The 16235-nt window shown below is 43.7% G+C and overlaps 1 protein-coding gene across 1 annotated transcript in view; it reads left to right on the top strand.

Moving 5' to 3' along the window:
• Window positions 1-16235, top strand: part of LOC121003391 (zinc finger protein 260-like) — a 79238-nt gene that overhangs the window by 36792 nt on the left and 26211 nt on the right. Inside the window, exon 6 of the mRNA XM_040435214.1 lies at window positions 1121-1232. Within this exon, the coding sequence (XP_040291148.1) occupies window positions 1121-1232 (112 nt within the window). The remainder of the gene's footprint in view (window positions 1-1120; window positions 1233-16235) is intronic.

Genomic DNA, 16235 nt, shown 5'->3' with positions numbered 1-16235 from the left:
AGCGTTTTTATAGGAGAAGCAGATTTCTTTTATATGTTTCACCTGTAAAAAGTATGCTGTCACATACATTCTGCAAATTACTGTAGTAATGCTGCAAGTGATTTTTCAGAGGCAGTTTTGATTGTTTTTAACTACAACACAATGTCTAAATATACCTTTTAAGAGGGAAATTATTATGAGGGTAATATCTTAGGTCAGTTTTACAAGTCAGCGTCGGTGTACTTAGCGTCACATTTGTCAAATGTTGTACATTGTTACATTTGGCTCATCTTTAAAGGGGTTATCCCCATGTGCTGGGCCACTCAGAGGGAATATACTGTCCCCGCACTGCTGCTTCTCCCTGTACATGGATGGGGGGGGGGGGGGGAGCAGCCAATGGCAGTCGGGGACTGGGACAAGCCTCCCTAGCATCGCGGGTGACGCTAGGGTGGCTCGTCCCCGTCCGCGCCTGCTATTGGCTGCTCGTCTCCCCGACACTTGATGTTTTCATATGTGTACAGGGAGAAGCAGCAGCGGCGGTGCGGGGACCAGGAGGGGTCCGGCACATGTGGGGGCTGTTTCAGAACTTGGATAACCCCTTTAAACCTAACACTTTTGTCTAGAAATGCTACTCCAGCTTTTCTATGACAATCATCTAGTGGAGTGAGTAAAATGCCAGGGCCAATGCACCTCCAAAGTGGCGAGGATTCCGTAAAAAACCCTGTGCAACAAGATATTGTTGCATGGGCTTTTAAAAAGACGCAAAATGGTGTCTTGTAAAAATTTTTAGGCCAAAAACTGGCGTAGGGCAGAAGATACTGTTGCATGGGCTTTTAAAAAGCCGCAAAATGAGGTCTTGTGAAAAAAAAATTATGCCAAAAACTGGCGTAGGGCGAAGAAAGTTCACACCTATGTGGTAGCCCTACTGCATCAACAAACATGCTTTCACAACCCAGATAAATAATCTAGCCGGCTACAATTAATGAAATCAATGGCTAAATTCTATAACTGCATTGTGAATGCGTGTTTATTGATCTGGTAACTGTGTGCAGCTTTCCTCTACATCACAACTGCGCCGCGTGGCAGCACCCTCAGTCCTCTCCTTACTTGTACATTATTTGTTCTATATGGTGTGAATTAGGTTACAAATGTGAGCGATATGAAAGCTGAAGACATAACCGAAGAAGAGGAGACAAATGTGGGTGAAACCCAGCTGTGTAAGGAGGAGGACATTCCTACAGGTATTGGCACTGGTGAGTGATAATCATTAACTATTAAAAGCACATATTTTCCTTCTTCAGTCTCCACTGTAATCTGTTATTCTAAATTCTGTTCTGATAGTAAAATCTTAAAGAAAAATCTTTCCTGGATCACTTTTCTCCCATTAGACGCCAGCTCTTTCTTCCACATTCTGTCATTTCATTGTACATTAAAATATTCAGATACCACTAGGATACCATACGGCATGGCAAGCTGAATGTAAGCACACCATACCGTATATTTGCGGCATGACTTTAGACAGTCACTGTTGAAAGTGACAAGTGACCAGATAATGATGGCTGCTGTCATTAACAATAGACCATCACTGCTAAGGGCTCATGCACACGACCGTATGTATTTTGCGGTCCGCAAAAAATTCGGATTTGCGGAACGGAACAGCTGGCCCCTAATAGAACAGTGCTATACTTGTCCGTAATGCGGACAATAATAAGACCTGTTCTATTTTTTTGCGGAACGGAAATACGAACATACGGAAACGGAATGCACACGGAGTAACTTCCGTTTTTTTTGCGGACCCATTGAAATGAATGGTTCCGTATACGGTTTGCAAAAAAAAACTAAACTGACACGGAAAGAAAATACATTCGTGTACATGATCCCTAACTGCCGGGGGACCAATCGGGCCATACCGGTGTTTGCTTCTATTGGTCAGACAATGCTGAATGACCAATAGCAGAGATGTAGCAGAAAAAAGGCTTGTTTTCTTATGCGCCTGCGCTGTAACGGCCTCATTTTTGTGATTAAAATGTGAGCTCAGGAGATGTCCTACAGCCATTGTGGTTAAGAAAAAAAAAAATTGTACAAAACTAAGAAAAATAAAAGTAATACATAGTAGTAGGCTAGTAAGCATTTACTGTATTTTTATAGCACACAAGTTAGACTACTTTCACACTCGCGTTTGGTGCGGATCCGTCATGGATCTGCACAGACGGATCCATTCAGATAATACAAACGTCTGCATCCGTTCAGAACGGATCCGTTTGTATTATCTTTAACATAGCCAAGACGGATCCGTCTTGAACACCATTGAAAGTCAATGGAAGACGGATCCGTTTTCTATTGTGCCATAGAAAATGGATCCGTCCCCATTGACTTACATTGTGTGTCAGAATGGATCCGTTTGGCTCAGTTTCGTCAGACGGACACCAAAACGTTGCAAGCAGCGTTTTGGTGTCCGCCTCCAAAGCGGAATGGAGGAGGAACGGAGGCAAACTGATGCATTCTGAGCGGATCCTTTTCCATTCATAATGCATTATGATAAAACTGATCCGTTTTGGACCGCTTGTGAGAGCCCTGAACAGATCTCACAAACGGAAATGCCAAGACGCCAGTGTGAAAGTAGCCTTACCTAATTGGTGCTTCAGCAAGCTAGTTAGCATATACTGTATTTTATAGCACATTACCTAATTGGTTTAGTGAACAGAATTTACTTAAAGTAAACCTGTCACCTGGATTTAGTGTATAGAGCTGAGGACATGGGTTGCTAGATGGCCACTAGCACATCCGCAATACCCAGTCCCCATAGCTCTGTGTGCTTTTATTGTGTATAAAAACTGATTTGATACATATGCAAATTAACCTGAGATGAGTCCTGTCCCTGACTCATATCACATACAGGACTCATCTCAGGTTAATTTGCATATGTATCAAATTGTTTTTTTTGACACAATAAAAGCACACAGAGCTATGGGGACTGGGTATTGCGGATGTGCTAGCGGCCATCTAGCAGCCCATGTACTCAGCTTTGTACACAAAATCCAGGTGACAGGTTCCCTTTAAATTTAACAAGTGACTCCTCAACTGATACATTTTCAGAGGGGGTATAAACAGTTGAACATTTTTCAGACAGATAATTTAGAAGTGACCCAATTTTATATAACCGGTCGTAATTCGGAGAAAAATTTGGGGGGATAAGGACTCATGGGGGAACCGCCAAACTGCTACCTCTTGAAGCAGTCTCCATTCAGTGGCTGCTGATCCCCAGGCTTCAAGAGACACTAGTGCGGAGCACCGTAGGATCAGGCAAAACCATAGTCAGAGAACAAGCCGAGGTGGGGGCAGGCAACAGATTAGCAATCCAGTAAACAGTCCAAAGATCAGGGCACTGGGTCAAAATGAGGAAGAGGTCAAAGCTGGAAACAGGCCGAGATCAGTACATGGGCAGGCTAACAAGACAATGGTGCACTTTTGCAGGAAACTAGCTAACTAGAACCTATGCTTCAGGCACCTTCCCACAGGCTTTTTATACCATGAGGTAGCCAGCAAAAGGCCAGGGAAAATGAAGGTGTACACATGAGGGAGCTCATGTGTCATACGGGCAATAAAAGTTGGAGCAGGCCTCAGTATGTATGGAGTGAACAGAGTAGCACTGCTCCAGCAGCCATATCTGTTGGAGGGAGCAGCAGAGGAGAGCAGGTGAACGCCTTGGGGGCCATACCCACCAGTAGTGATGCAGTGGGCACAGCCACTGGTATAACAAGCGCACTGCTGAGCAGGAAGGCAAGGGGAAGGTACAAGTAAGACAGTTCAAGAACAACTGGAACAGATATTTGACAAGACAGTTCAGACATGATTGGTGAAGGTAATGGAATTTCAGGAGACAGTTCAGACACTCCAGGCACATGTATAGAAATTTAACAAGGCAGTACAGATATGTAGTATGGCAGCAAGTCCGCAAACTCAAGTCTTGGAATTACCATAGAGAGGAACTGGGTAAACCTGTGGAGCAGACACTAGAACTCCAGCGGCAATTAAATCACACGCACAGCGTTGCTTGGATCCATGAACAGGAATAGGTCTCAGGATAGAGAAACATTTTTAAAGATTGACCTGCAACCACGTGTAAGCCAGAAATATGAGGACAAGAGCAAACATTATGGGTATGTTCAGACTATAAAATTACTTATCACAAAAATGTGGTTTATTTGTCATGGCAGAAATCCGAGGCTGACCCTTGAATTTCGAATGTGGTTTTTACAGGTTTTTTTTATGCTGAGTATGCATTCACCAAGTTAGCACCATTGTGAACATCCGCTTTGGTTTCTGCATGTCAGGTTTTTTATCTGTGACATGATTTTAGAAACTCTGTATGGAAAAATGAGTCATGTCTAAACTATGGCATGGATTTCCAATACCTGGACCGGGCTGTTTAACCTTTTACATGCAGCGGGCAATGGCACCCGCTGCATGTAAGCAATTGCAGAGGGAGCTAACTCCCTCTGTATCCCCGCAAATAAGATTGTTTGGTGTTAATGCCTAGTTTAGGCCTCAGGCATGCCTCCAGCATTTTCCAGCACGTTTCGCCTCGCTTCTTCAGGGGGCTCCCCTGAAGAAGCGAGGCGAAACGCACGTCGGGTTGGTGCCATCATCCTCTCTCCTCTCCTGGTCAGTATTTGCTTGCTTTATGCCTATTATTATCCATTGCCCATTGTTTTTGGTTGCATTTATGTTAGCACACCTGTGATGTACTTGGAGATTCCGGTGGAGACTCCATGTCTAACTTATATGCAATGACATTGCAATGGGTAGGATTAGGTATTATGGCATGAGGTTTTAGGTCTTAGATTTGCCCATTATTTATACCTTTACATGTGATTTCTGCACAATATTTGTATCAATTGTTGGTGTGCAATCTTTCCATTGACTGCGCGAACGATCCATAGGAGTTATTACTTTTGGAGGGATGGTGGTTTTATACTTGTCGCAGTACATTCCTGCACTGCTACCACTATATGCAATTTTTTAGCAATTTTTTTTTGCTGTATTATGTATTTAATTGTTCTCTTTTAAACAATAAAGATTGAGTTTATACTATATGTGTGTAATATTTATGAGTTATCTGTCTGAGTGACACACATATTCTACCATTGACATCAACGTATTGGTTGTTAATAAAATTAAATGTAAGAACATATAACCACTGTAACTAATCACTTAAACACCATCATTGGTCAGCTTATGATATGACATGGAGAAGTAATTAACCCCTTCCCGACTGCCATACGGCTATGTACGTGCTAACTACACATGTCCCGTGCATCTAGCACGTGTATAAACGTCGGCAGCCTGAAAGAGCGCGAACGCTGCTTCACTGCTCTCTGCAGCTCTTCCCCACGATGTACCCGACTTCCTTCTGCCCAGCAATAACCGAGCCTATAGCATTAGTTTCTCGGCAGAATAGTATCTGTTGACCACCATAATTGTCTAGTCGCGGTGGTCATATGTTTACATGACCCAGCGCTCCCCGTCCTTATTTTAGCCTCCTCCTTCTTCACTTCACAGCGCGATCCAGTGAAGGAAGAGTGAAGAAGACACAGTGAAACATTTCTCTATATATCTATATACATAGTATAGAAATACACTGCTCAAAAAAATAAAGGGAACACAAAAATAACACATCCTAGATCTGAGTTAATTAAATATTCTTCTGAAATACTTTGTTCTTTACATAGTTGAATGTGCTGACAACAAAATCACACAAAAATAAAAAAAATGGAAATAAAAATTTTTAACCCATGGAGGTCTGGATTTGGAGTCACACTCAAAATTAAAGTGGAAAAACACACTACAGGCTGATCCAACTTTGATGTAATGTCTTTAAAACAAGTCAAAATGAGGCTCAGTAGTGTGTGTGTGGCCTCCACGTGCCTGTATGACCTCCCTACAACGCCTGTGCATGCTCCTGATGAGGTGGCGGACGGTCTCCTGAGGGATCTCCTCCCAGACCTGGACTAAAGCATCTGCCAACTCCTGGACAGTCTGTGGTGCAACTTGACGTTGTTGGATAGAGTGAGACATGATGTCCCAGATGTGCTCAATTGGATTCAGGTCTGGGGAACGGGCGGGCCAGTCCATAGAATCAATGCCTTCGTCTTGCAGGAACTGCTGACACACTCCAGCCACATGAGGTCTAGCATTGTCTTGCATTAGGAGGAACCCAGGGCCAACCGCACCAGCATATGGTCTCACAAGGGGTCTGAGGATCTCATCTCGGTACCTAATGGCAGTCAGGCTACCTCTGGCGAGCACATGGAGGGCTGTGCGGCCCTCCAAAGAAATGCCACCCCACACCATTACTGACCCAATGCCAAACCGGTCATGCTGGAGGATGTTGCAGGCAGCAGAATGTTCTCCACGGCGTCTCCAGACTCTGTCATGTCTGTCACATGTGCTCAGTGTGAACCTGCTTTCATCTGTGAAGAGCACAGGGCGCCAGTGGCAAATTTGCCAATCTTGGTGTTCTCTGGCAAATGCCAAACGTCCTGCACGGTGTTGGGCTGTAAGCACAACCCCCACCTGTGGACGTCGGGCCCTCATATCACCCTCATGGAGTCTGTTTCTGACCGTTTGAGCAGATACATGCACATTTGTGGCCTGCTGGAGGTCATTTTGCAGGGCTCTGGCAGTGCTCCTCCTGTTCCTCCTTGCACAAAGGCGGAGGTAGCGGTCCTGCTGCTGGGTTGTTGCCCTCCTACGGCCTCCTCCACATCTCCTGATTTACTGGCCTGTCTCCTGGTAGCGCCTCCATGCTCTGGACACTACGCTGACAGACACAGCAAACCTTCTTGCCACAGCTCGCATTGATGTGCCATCCTGGATAAACTGCACTACCTGAGCCACTTGTGTGGGTTGTAGACTCCGTCTCATGCTACCACTAGAGTGAAAGCACCGCCAGTATTCAAAAGTGACCAAAACATTAGCAGGAAGCATAGGAACTGAGAAGTGGTCTGTGGTCACCACCTGCAGAACCACTCCTTTATTGGGGGGGGTCTTGCTAATTGCCTATAATTTCCACCTGTTGTCTATCCCATTTGCACAACAGCATGTGAAATTTATTGTCACTCAGTGTTGCTTCCTAAGTGGACAGTGTGATTGACTTGGAGTTACATTGTGTTGTTTAAGTGTTCCCTTTATTTTTTTGAGCAGTGTATATAATCTCCAATATAATCTCATTTGCCCCAACCAGATTAGTCAGGTAGTGAAGAAAAAAAAGAAAAGATATTTCTATAAGGGTATAAATATATATAATATATATATATATATATATATAATACTATCTATATGTGTGTGTGTGTGTATGTATGTATGTATGTGTGTGTGTGTGTGTGTGTATGTGTGTGTATATATATATATATATATATATATATATATATATATATATATATATATATATATATATTTATTGTGACACAGTGAGAGGTTTAGTCTGGGAAAACAGGTGTTTTCCTCCCAGCATGTGCTGCTGGGCTGATTTACAGCCAGGTGAGGTCAAATACCGGACCGAACTTTAAGTGCCGGTCCGGGTTTTGGCAGCACCTGGTTGTCCTTAAATAGGCAGCTGGGCTCAGAAGCGAGGTCTCTGTGTTGGGATCTGGGAGCCTTGTGTCTGGATGAAGGCTTGCTACCTGTTTGGCGTGAAAATAGGTTAATGCTGCTATGCTCAAGGACTCTTTGAGGCAGAATTGCCACATGGTGTGAATTACCATCAAGACCGCAACGTGACTTTTTGCTTGTTTATGACTGCTTGTTTTGTCATTTGCCTAAAGTGTGAATAAAACACTGAACTGTTTGATCCAAAGAACTTGTTGCCTCTATACTGCGTCCGCTAATCCTGTCTACCAGAGCGAAACCCCACAATTTGTGGAGGATTCGGGCAAGAGCAGTGAGGCTGGCATAAACAACGATATTTTTGGTTTCTGCATTTTTCAGGCACGGTTGTATGTCGTACATTACACCAGCTGTATTACAACCAGTGCCCCACGACAAAATGGAGGCTGTTGTGAAGGCCCTCATGGAGGCTAATCTGCAGCAGCGAGAGACAAACCTGCAGCAACGCGAGGCTAATAAGCAGCAGCAGGAGACTAACCAGTTGCTGCTACAACACGTGATGGCTTTGCAGACAGCAGGAGCAACCCCGAGCGTCCATGATGCCCGGAAAGCAGTCCGTGCCGCGATTCCTAAGATGACTCCCGCAGACAACATCGAAACCTACCTGCCAATGTACGAGGAAGTGGCCATCAGGGAAAAGCTACCCCGTGACCAGTGGGCTGAGGTCGTTGCTCCGTTTCTGGCATCCGATTCCCAGCAGGTGTATTTCGACTTGCCGGACGATCAAGCGGCCGACTACCGGAAACTCAAAGGTGAGATTCTGGCAAGACTGGGGGTGAATGTGTTGGTCCGGGCCCAGCGGGTGCATCAATGGGGGTTCAACCCGTCTGAGCCTGCAAGACCCCAGTATTATAGAAACATAGAAACATAGAATGTGTCGGCAGATAAGAACCATTTGGCCCATCTAGTCTGCCCAATATACTAAATACTATGGATAGCCCCCGGCCCTATCTTATATGAAGGATGGCCTTATGCCTATCCCATGCATGCTTAAACCCCTTCACTGTATTTGCAGCTACCACTTCTGCAGGAAGGCTATTCCATGCATCCACTACTCTCTCAGTAAAGTAATACTTCCTTATATTACTTTTAAACCTTTGCCCCTCTAATTTAAAACTGTGTCCTCTTGTGGTAGTTTTTCTTCTTTTAAATATGCTCTCTTCCTTTACCGAGTTGATTCCCTTTATGTATTTAAAAGTTTCTATCATATCCCCTCTGTCTCTTCTTTCTTCCAAGCTATACATATTAAGGTCCTTTTAACCTTTCCTGGTAAGTTTTATCCTGCAATCCATGTACTAGTTTAGTAGCTCTTCTCTGAACTCTCTCTAGAGTATCTATATCCTTCTGGAGATATGGCCTCCAGTACTGCGCACAATACTCCAAGTGAGGTCTCACCAGTGTTCTGTACAGCGGCATAAGCACTTCACTCTTTCTACTGCTTATACCTCTCCCTATACATCCAAGCATTCTGCTGGCATTTCGTGCTGCTCTATTACATTGTCTTCCCACCTTTAAGTCTTCTGAAATAATTACTCCTAAATCCCTTTCCTCAGTTACTGAGGTCAGGACTGTGTCAAATATTCTATATTCTGCCCTTGGGCTTTTACGCCCCAGGTGCATTATCTTGCACTTATCCACATTAAATTTCAGTTTCCAGAGTTCTGACCATTCTTCTAGTTTTCCTAAATCCTTTTCCATTTGTCGTTTCCCTCCAGGAACATCAACCCTGTTACATATCTTTGTGTCATCAGCAAAAAGACAAACCTTACCAGCGAGGCCTTTTGCAATATCACTTATGAAGATATTAAACAAAATCGGTCCCAGTACAGATCCCTGTGGAACCCCACTGGTAACATTACCTTGTTTTGAATGTTCTCCATTGACTACAACCCTCTGTTGTCTGTCACTCAGCCACTGCCTAATCCACTCAACAATATGGGAGTCCATGCTCAATGACTGCAGTTTATTGATAAGTCTTCTATGTGGGACAGTGTCAAAAGCCTTACTAAAATCTAGATATGCGATGTCTACTGCACCTCCACCGTCTATTATTTTATTCACCCAGTCAAAAAAATCTATAAGATTTGTTTGACATGATCTCCCTGAAGTAAACCCATGTTGTTTTTCATCTTGCAATCCATGGGATTTTAGATGTTCCACAATCCTATCCTTTAATAGGGTTTCCATTAATTTGCCTATTATTGATGTCAGACTCACTGGTCTATAGTTGCTCGATTCCTCCCTACTACCTTTCTTGTGAATGGGCACGACATTTGCCAATTTCCAATCTTCCGGGATGACTCCTGTTACTAATGATTGGTTAAATAAATCTGTTAACGGTTTTGCCAGCTCACCACTAAGCTCTTTTAATAATTTTGGGTGTATCTCATCAGGCCCCTGTGACTTATAACTTACTTCACCTCTTGCAAAAATGGCTACAGCCTGACGTGCTGAGTCCCACTGCTATGCTGGATTGTCTGTTAACCGATATGTTCTGGAGGGCTTTGCCATACCCTATCCAGCACTGGATCGGTCAGGTGTCTCCTGGCAATGCCCTTGAGATGGTGGACCTGGTGGAACGCTATAAAGCTACCTGGAATCTAAAGGAGGGTTCTGTCAGGAGGGGGGTTGGCAAACCCCGGAAATCTCCACCCCAGGCCCGGAGATTTGAGCCGATAAAACTCACCTGGGATGTACCCACGGCGGACCTGGTTCCGATAGTCTGCTGGCGGTGTCAGGAGCCTGGCCATGTAAGGACTGACTGTCCCCATCGGGTTGAGCCCATGGACACAGATACCCCAGAGTCTCTAGATCACTTGTGCCAGGTGGAAGTGGGAGACACTCCGGCGGAGCTCTGCTGGACTTAAGGAGTCTGGTGACCCTAGTAAGGGCTACTCTGGTGCGGTCCACTGCGCATATTGGCCGGAAAGTCGGGGTGATGTGCATCCACGGAGACTTAAAGGGGTTCTGCAGTTTTTTTAAACTGATGATCTATCCTCTGGATAGATCATCAGCATCTGATTGGCAGGGGTCCGACACCCAGAACCCCTGCCGATCAGCTGTTTGAGAAGGCAGCGGCGGTGGCAGCAGTGCCACGGCCTTCTCGTTGTTTACTGTAGGCCCAGTGATGTCACGACTAGTATCCATGGCCTGGGCGGGGCTGAGCTCTGTTCACTTGAATGGAGCTTAGCCGCACCGAGGCCAGTGATACTATGAAGGATGTCACTGGACCTGCGGTAAACAGCGAGAAGGCCGCGGCTCAAACAGCTGATCGGCAGGGATCCCGGGTGTCGGACCCCCGCCGATCAGATGCTGATGATCTATCTAGAGGATAGATCATCAGTTTAAAAAAACTGCAGAACCCCTTTAAAAGACTACCCCACCGCGCTGGTGTCTCTAACCACTGTGGCCGGTAGATAGACCCACGAGTTGGCTGTCGCCACAAATCTACGTTATGAACTCATAATAGGTAGAGACTTCCCGGAACTGTGGCCTGCTATGAGAGTGACTGATACCCATGAGACAGGGGTAACGCTAGCAGAGTGGCCCGGCTCAGGGGGGAGACCAGAACCCTGGGAACCTGAGACCGAAGGGCCAGCAGTAGGGGTGACCGCCACTTCAGTGGCACTGTATCCAATTTCTGTTAGAAGAATAGCTGGTGAATAAAGGGCACTACTTTCTTCACTGAAGTTGGATGTGCTGCGGCTTCTTTTTCTTATATAATATACCATATATATCGTGTTAGTGATACCATTTAGGGCTCATGCACATGACCATATGAATTTTGTGGTCCGAGAACAAGGATCCACAAAAAAAATTATGACATCTGCGTGACACCTGTGTTGCATCCATTTTTTTTTTTTGCGGATCCATTGTAACAATGTCTGTTTTTGTCTGCAAAACAGACAAGAACAGGACATGTTCTATTTTTTTATTTTTTATTTTTTGCGGAATGGACATGCGGACATACAGACACGGAAAAGCACACAGTAATTTCAGTTTTATTGTGGACCCATTGAAGTGAATGGTCCTGCATAAGGGCCACCAAAAAAATATGGAATGGACACAGACGAAAAATACGTTTGTGTGCATGATCCCTAAGGCCCCTTTTACACAAGCAAGCTCCACGCATTGGTCTTTCAGTGTGTGTCAGCGAGAGCACCCATCCTGACCTTCCAGCACTGCCGGGGTCGCTTAGCATTATATTGATTTATGATGCCGTGTGACCCTTGCATAATGCGGTCAGTGTTACTGTATACAATACATTCCAGAGCTGTAAGGCTGAGTTCACACTTCAGTTAGGTGATCAGTGATTTCCATCAGTTATTGTGAGCCAAAACCAGTAGTGAAGCCTCCTCAGAGATCAGGTGTAATGAAAAGATCTGCACCTGTTCTGTGTTTTTGACCTGCACCTGGTTTTGGCTCACAATAACTGAGGGAAATAACTGACCAAAAGTCACATAGTGCTAATTAGGTTGCGGGGGGGGGAAAGGGGGTCACATAAGCGTTTTGATTTCCGTATAACATGGCTATAATGGAAAATAACAGAACGGAATTGGTATAACGGAAACCAAAAGGAACACTTTCTGTCCTAATATAGTTGAATGGAGAATAAATAATAGTGTGTTCGCTGATAGTTATTTAAAAAATAATAATTCAGAAATATGTCTCAGAAACTGTACACTGCAGATGATGCTTACGAACTGCTGTGCTTAGACACTGAGCTGTCTGATAATACTGATAGTGATGTCAGTTTCTGTGGTTTTGATGAGAGCGACACAGAGAGCTCTGACAGTAGTGTGCACGCTGGACGATTATCAAAGAGGTGCAGAACCACCAAACCACAAAATTCTGACATGCTTACCACCAGCAGAGACGTGCCAACTACAGGTGCACCAAGTCCTGACATGCCTACCACCAGCAGAGACGTGTTAACTAGAAGTGCACCAAGTCCTGACACGCTTAGCACCAGCAGAGATATACCAACTTCCGGCAGAGAGGCACAAGTGCCTGAAACACTCTGTCAAATTGCCTCTCTGAATTGGCAACCCCCAAGTGGAGTCATCCCGTTTGACCCAGAATTTAATGCTGTACCAGGTATTGCACTGGATGTAACTGGATTTGACCCACTACAGTTTTTTCAGCTGTTTGTACCGGACGACCTTTTTGAGCTTTTTGTAAAAGAGACAAATTTATATGGTGCTCAATATATTTAAAAAAAACCTGCTCTTACTATGCCCGGCCTGAAAAATGGACATCCACAAATGTGAATGAAATGAAAACATTTTTGGCCTTAACATTAGCCATGGGTATCGTAAAAAAAACTACAATACGGTCTTATTGGGAGGCAAGTCCCATCCATAGCACCCCTAGTTTTGCAACTGTTATGCCCAGATACCAATATGAAATTCTCTTCAAATTCTTCCATTTCAATGACAACAGTTAGTGCCCCCGAAATTTTTCTCCGGATTACGACCGGTTATATAAAATTGGGCCACTTCTAAATTATCTGGCTGAAAAATGTTCAACTGTTTATACCCCCTCTGAAAATGTCTCAGTTGAGGAGTCACTTGTTAAATTTAAAGAGAGGTTACATTTCAAGCAATTCCTTCCATCCAAGCAGGCCAGATATGGCATCAAACTTTACAAATTGTGTGAAAGCACAACAGGTTACACTTCTGCATTTCGAGTGTACCAAGGGAGGGACAGTGAACTAAAACTCCAAGGATGCCCAGCTGGTTTAGGAACTAATGAGTCCACTGTTAAAAAAGGGGTACAAATTATTTATAGACAATTATTACACAAGCATTCCCCTTTTCTAAAGCTTGCAAGAAGCAAATATGGGAGCATGTGGCACGTTCAGGAGAAATCGCAGATGTTTTCCACAATCCCTGCTGGTAAAAAAGACTACAAAGAGGAGAATCTGGTGCCCTTCGTAGTGGCAACCTGCTGGCACTACGCTACAAGGACAGAAAAGATGTACTTCTGCTAAGTACAATTCACACAGAAGACACAGTGCCAGTAAGAGAAAGGGGGTCGACCACCAATAAACAAAAACCAACTTGTATACTAGATGACAATAAATACATGGGGGGGCACTGACCTGTCTGATCAGGTACTTAAACCATACGAGGTAATGCGCAAGTCCTATGTTTGGTATAAAAAGTTATCCATCTATTTGCTACAGATGGCAATGTACAACTCCTATGTGCTGTACAAAAAGTCTGGGGGAACACAAACATTTCTTTGGTATCAAGAAATAATTATTGAGAAATGAATGTACCCCATTAGAGGCCCCACCCTACCACTGGAAGCAGAAGAAATAAGGAGATTAGTTGAAAGGCAATTTATTGCAGCCATACCCCCAACACTAAACCAAAGACATCCACAAAAGAGGTGCCATGTCTGCTCAAAACGAGGCATCAGACGAGACACAAGATACTTCTGCCCTGACTGCCCCCTCTCTGCCACCACTGTGTATTGGAAACTGTTTTAAAGTGTATCATACACAGGCACGCTTTTACATTTTCTTGCTGAAGAAAAATATGTATAATATTTCTGTTCCCTTTTTGTATTTTGGTACACATAGGGCTGTAGTAGGATTTATTTATTTTTTTGTAGTTTGAGCTAAATCAGCAGCATAGTGAAAAAATGCAATTTTTTATGTTTTTTACATCTTCCAACAAAAGGTGAAAAAAATGGAAAATGTTAATTTTACAATAAACCCTTTGTTGAATACGTTGCATTGTCTATTTTACTCAGTAGTGTCCTTTTTAGGTGATTTTTAACATTTCTGCTGCATATGGCCATTGCAAAGACAGCATGCTGGTATCTAAGCTGAAAGGTATGCCTTTACTTCTGGGCACCATAAAATGCATTGGGAGTGGGCGATGTACACAATTGGGGTGTCTTTTTTTTGCAGGAGTGTTTCCCGCATTGATATTGGGGTGCTTTTTCTTGATAGCTTGCAGCATGTTTGCAGTAATTTGGACTAAATTAGCAGCAAAGTGAAAAAATTAAATTTTTTTATTTTTTGTTCCATCTTCCAACAAAAAGTGGAAGAAAATGTAAATTTTTCAATATACCCCTCGTTGAATACGTTGGGATGTCTATTTTACTCAGTAGTGTCCTTTTTAGGTGCTTTTTAATGTTTTAGCTGCATAGGCCCACTGCAAAGACAACATGCTGCTATTTAATGGCCTATGGAAAAAATAGCACTTTAAAGCTGAAAGGTATGCCTTTACTTCTGGGCGCCATAAAGTGCCCTGGGAGTGGGCGACATACACAGTTCAGATATTCTATACGTCCAGATCAGTAAGGTAATATATTTTGGTATCAATATTTGCATTTGTACTACTAATTAAGGGAGTGTAGTGGCCAAATTTAACAAAAAAAAAGTTAAAAAAAAACTCATCTCAGGGACAGGACTCCTCTCAGGTTAATTTGCATATGTATCAAATCGGGTTTTTTGACACAATAAAAGCACACAGAGCCATGAGGACTGGGTATTGCGGATGTGCTAGCGGCCATCTAGCAACCCATGTCCTCAGCTCTATACACAAAATCCCAGTGACAGGTTCCCTTTAATACAGGGCACTTACTAATGTATTGTGATTGTCCATATTACTTTGCTGGCTTGATTCATTTTTACATCACATTATACACTGCTTGTTTCCATGGTTACGACTACCCTTCAATCCAGCAGTGGTGGCCGTGCTTGCGCACTATAGGAAAAAGTGCTGGGCTCTCTGGTGGCTGGAAATGTGGGAGCTCACATAGGCTGGTGTTTTTTTCTATAATGTGCAAGCATGGCCACTGCTGCTGGATTGCTGGGTGGTCATAACCATGGAAACGAGCGGTGTATAATGTGATGGAAAAATTAATCCAGCCAGCAAAGGAGGCAATATGGACAATCATAATACAGGGTGGGCCATTTATATGGATACACCTTAATAAAATGAGAATGGTTGGCGATATTAACTTCCTGTTTGTGGCAAATAGGTATATGTGAGGGGGGGAAACTTTTCAAGATGGGTGGTGACCATGGCGGCCATTTTTAATTCGGCCATTTTTAATCCAACTTTTGTTTTTTCAATAGGAAGAGGATCATGTCACACATCAAACTTATTGGGAATTTCACACGAAAAACAATGGTGTGCTTGGTTTTAACTTAACTTTATTCTTTCATGAGTTATTTACAAGTTTCTGACCACTTATAAAATGTGTTCAATGTGCTGCCCATTGTGTTGGATTGTCAATGCAACCCTCTTCTCCCACTCTTCACACACTGATAGCAACACCGCAGGAGAAATGCTAGCACAGGCTTCCAGTATCCATAGTTTCAGGTGCTGCACATCTCATATCTTCACAGCATAGACGATTGCCTTCAGATGATACGAGATGTGCAGCACCTGAAACTACGGATACTGGAAGCCTGTGCTAGCATTTCTCCTGCAGTGTTGCTATCAGTGTGTGAAGAGTGGTTGCATTGACAATCCAACACAATGGGCAGCACATTGAACACATTTTATAAGTGGTCAGAAACTTGTAAATAACTCATGAAAGAATAAAGTTACGTTAAAACCAAG

This window comes from Bufo bufo, chromosome 6, assembly GCF_905171765.1.
Source record: "Bufo bufo chromosome 6, aBufBuf1.1, whole genome shotgun sequence".
In the NCBI taxonomy this organism is placed as follows: Eukaryota; Metazoa; Chordata; class Amphibia; order Anura; family Bufonidae; genus Bufo; species Bufo bufo.
The sequence above is the reverse complement of the archived record's forward strand: the minus strand, read 5'-3'. Positions and strand labels throughout refer to the sequence as shown.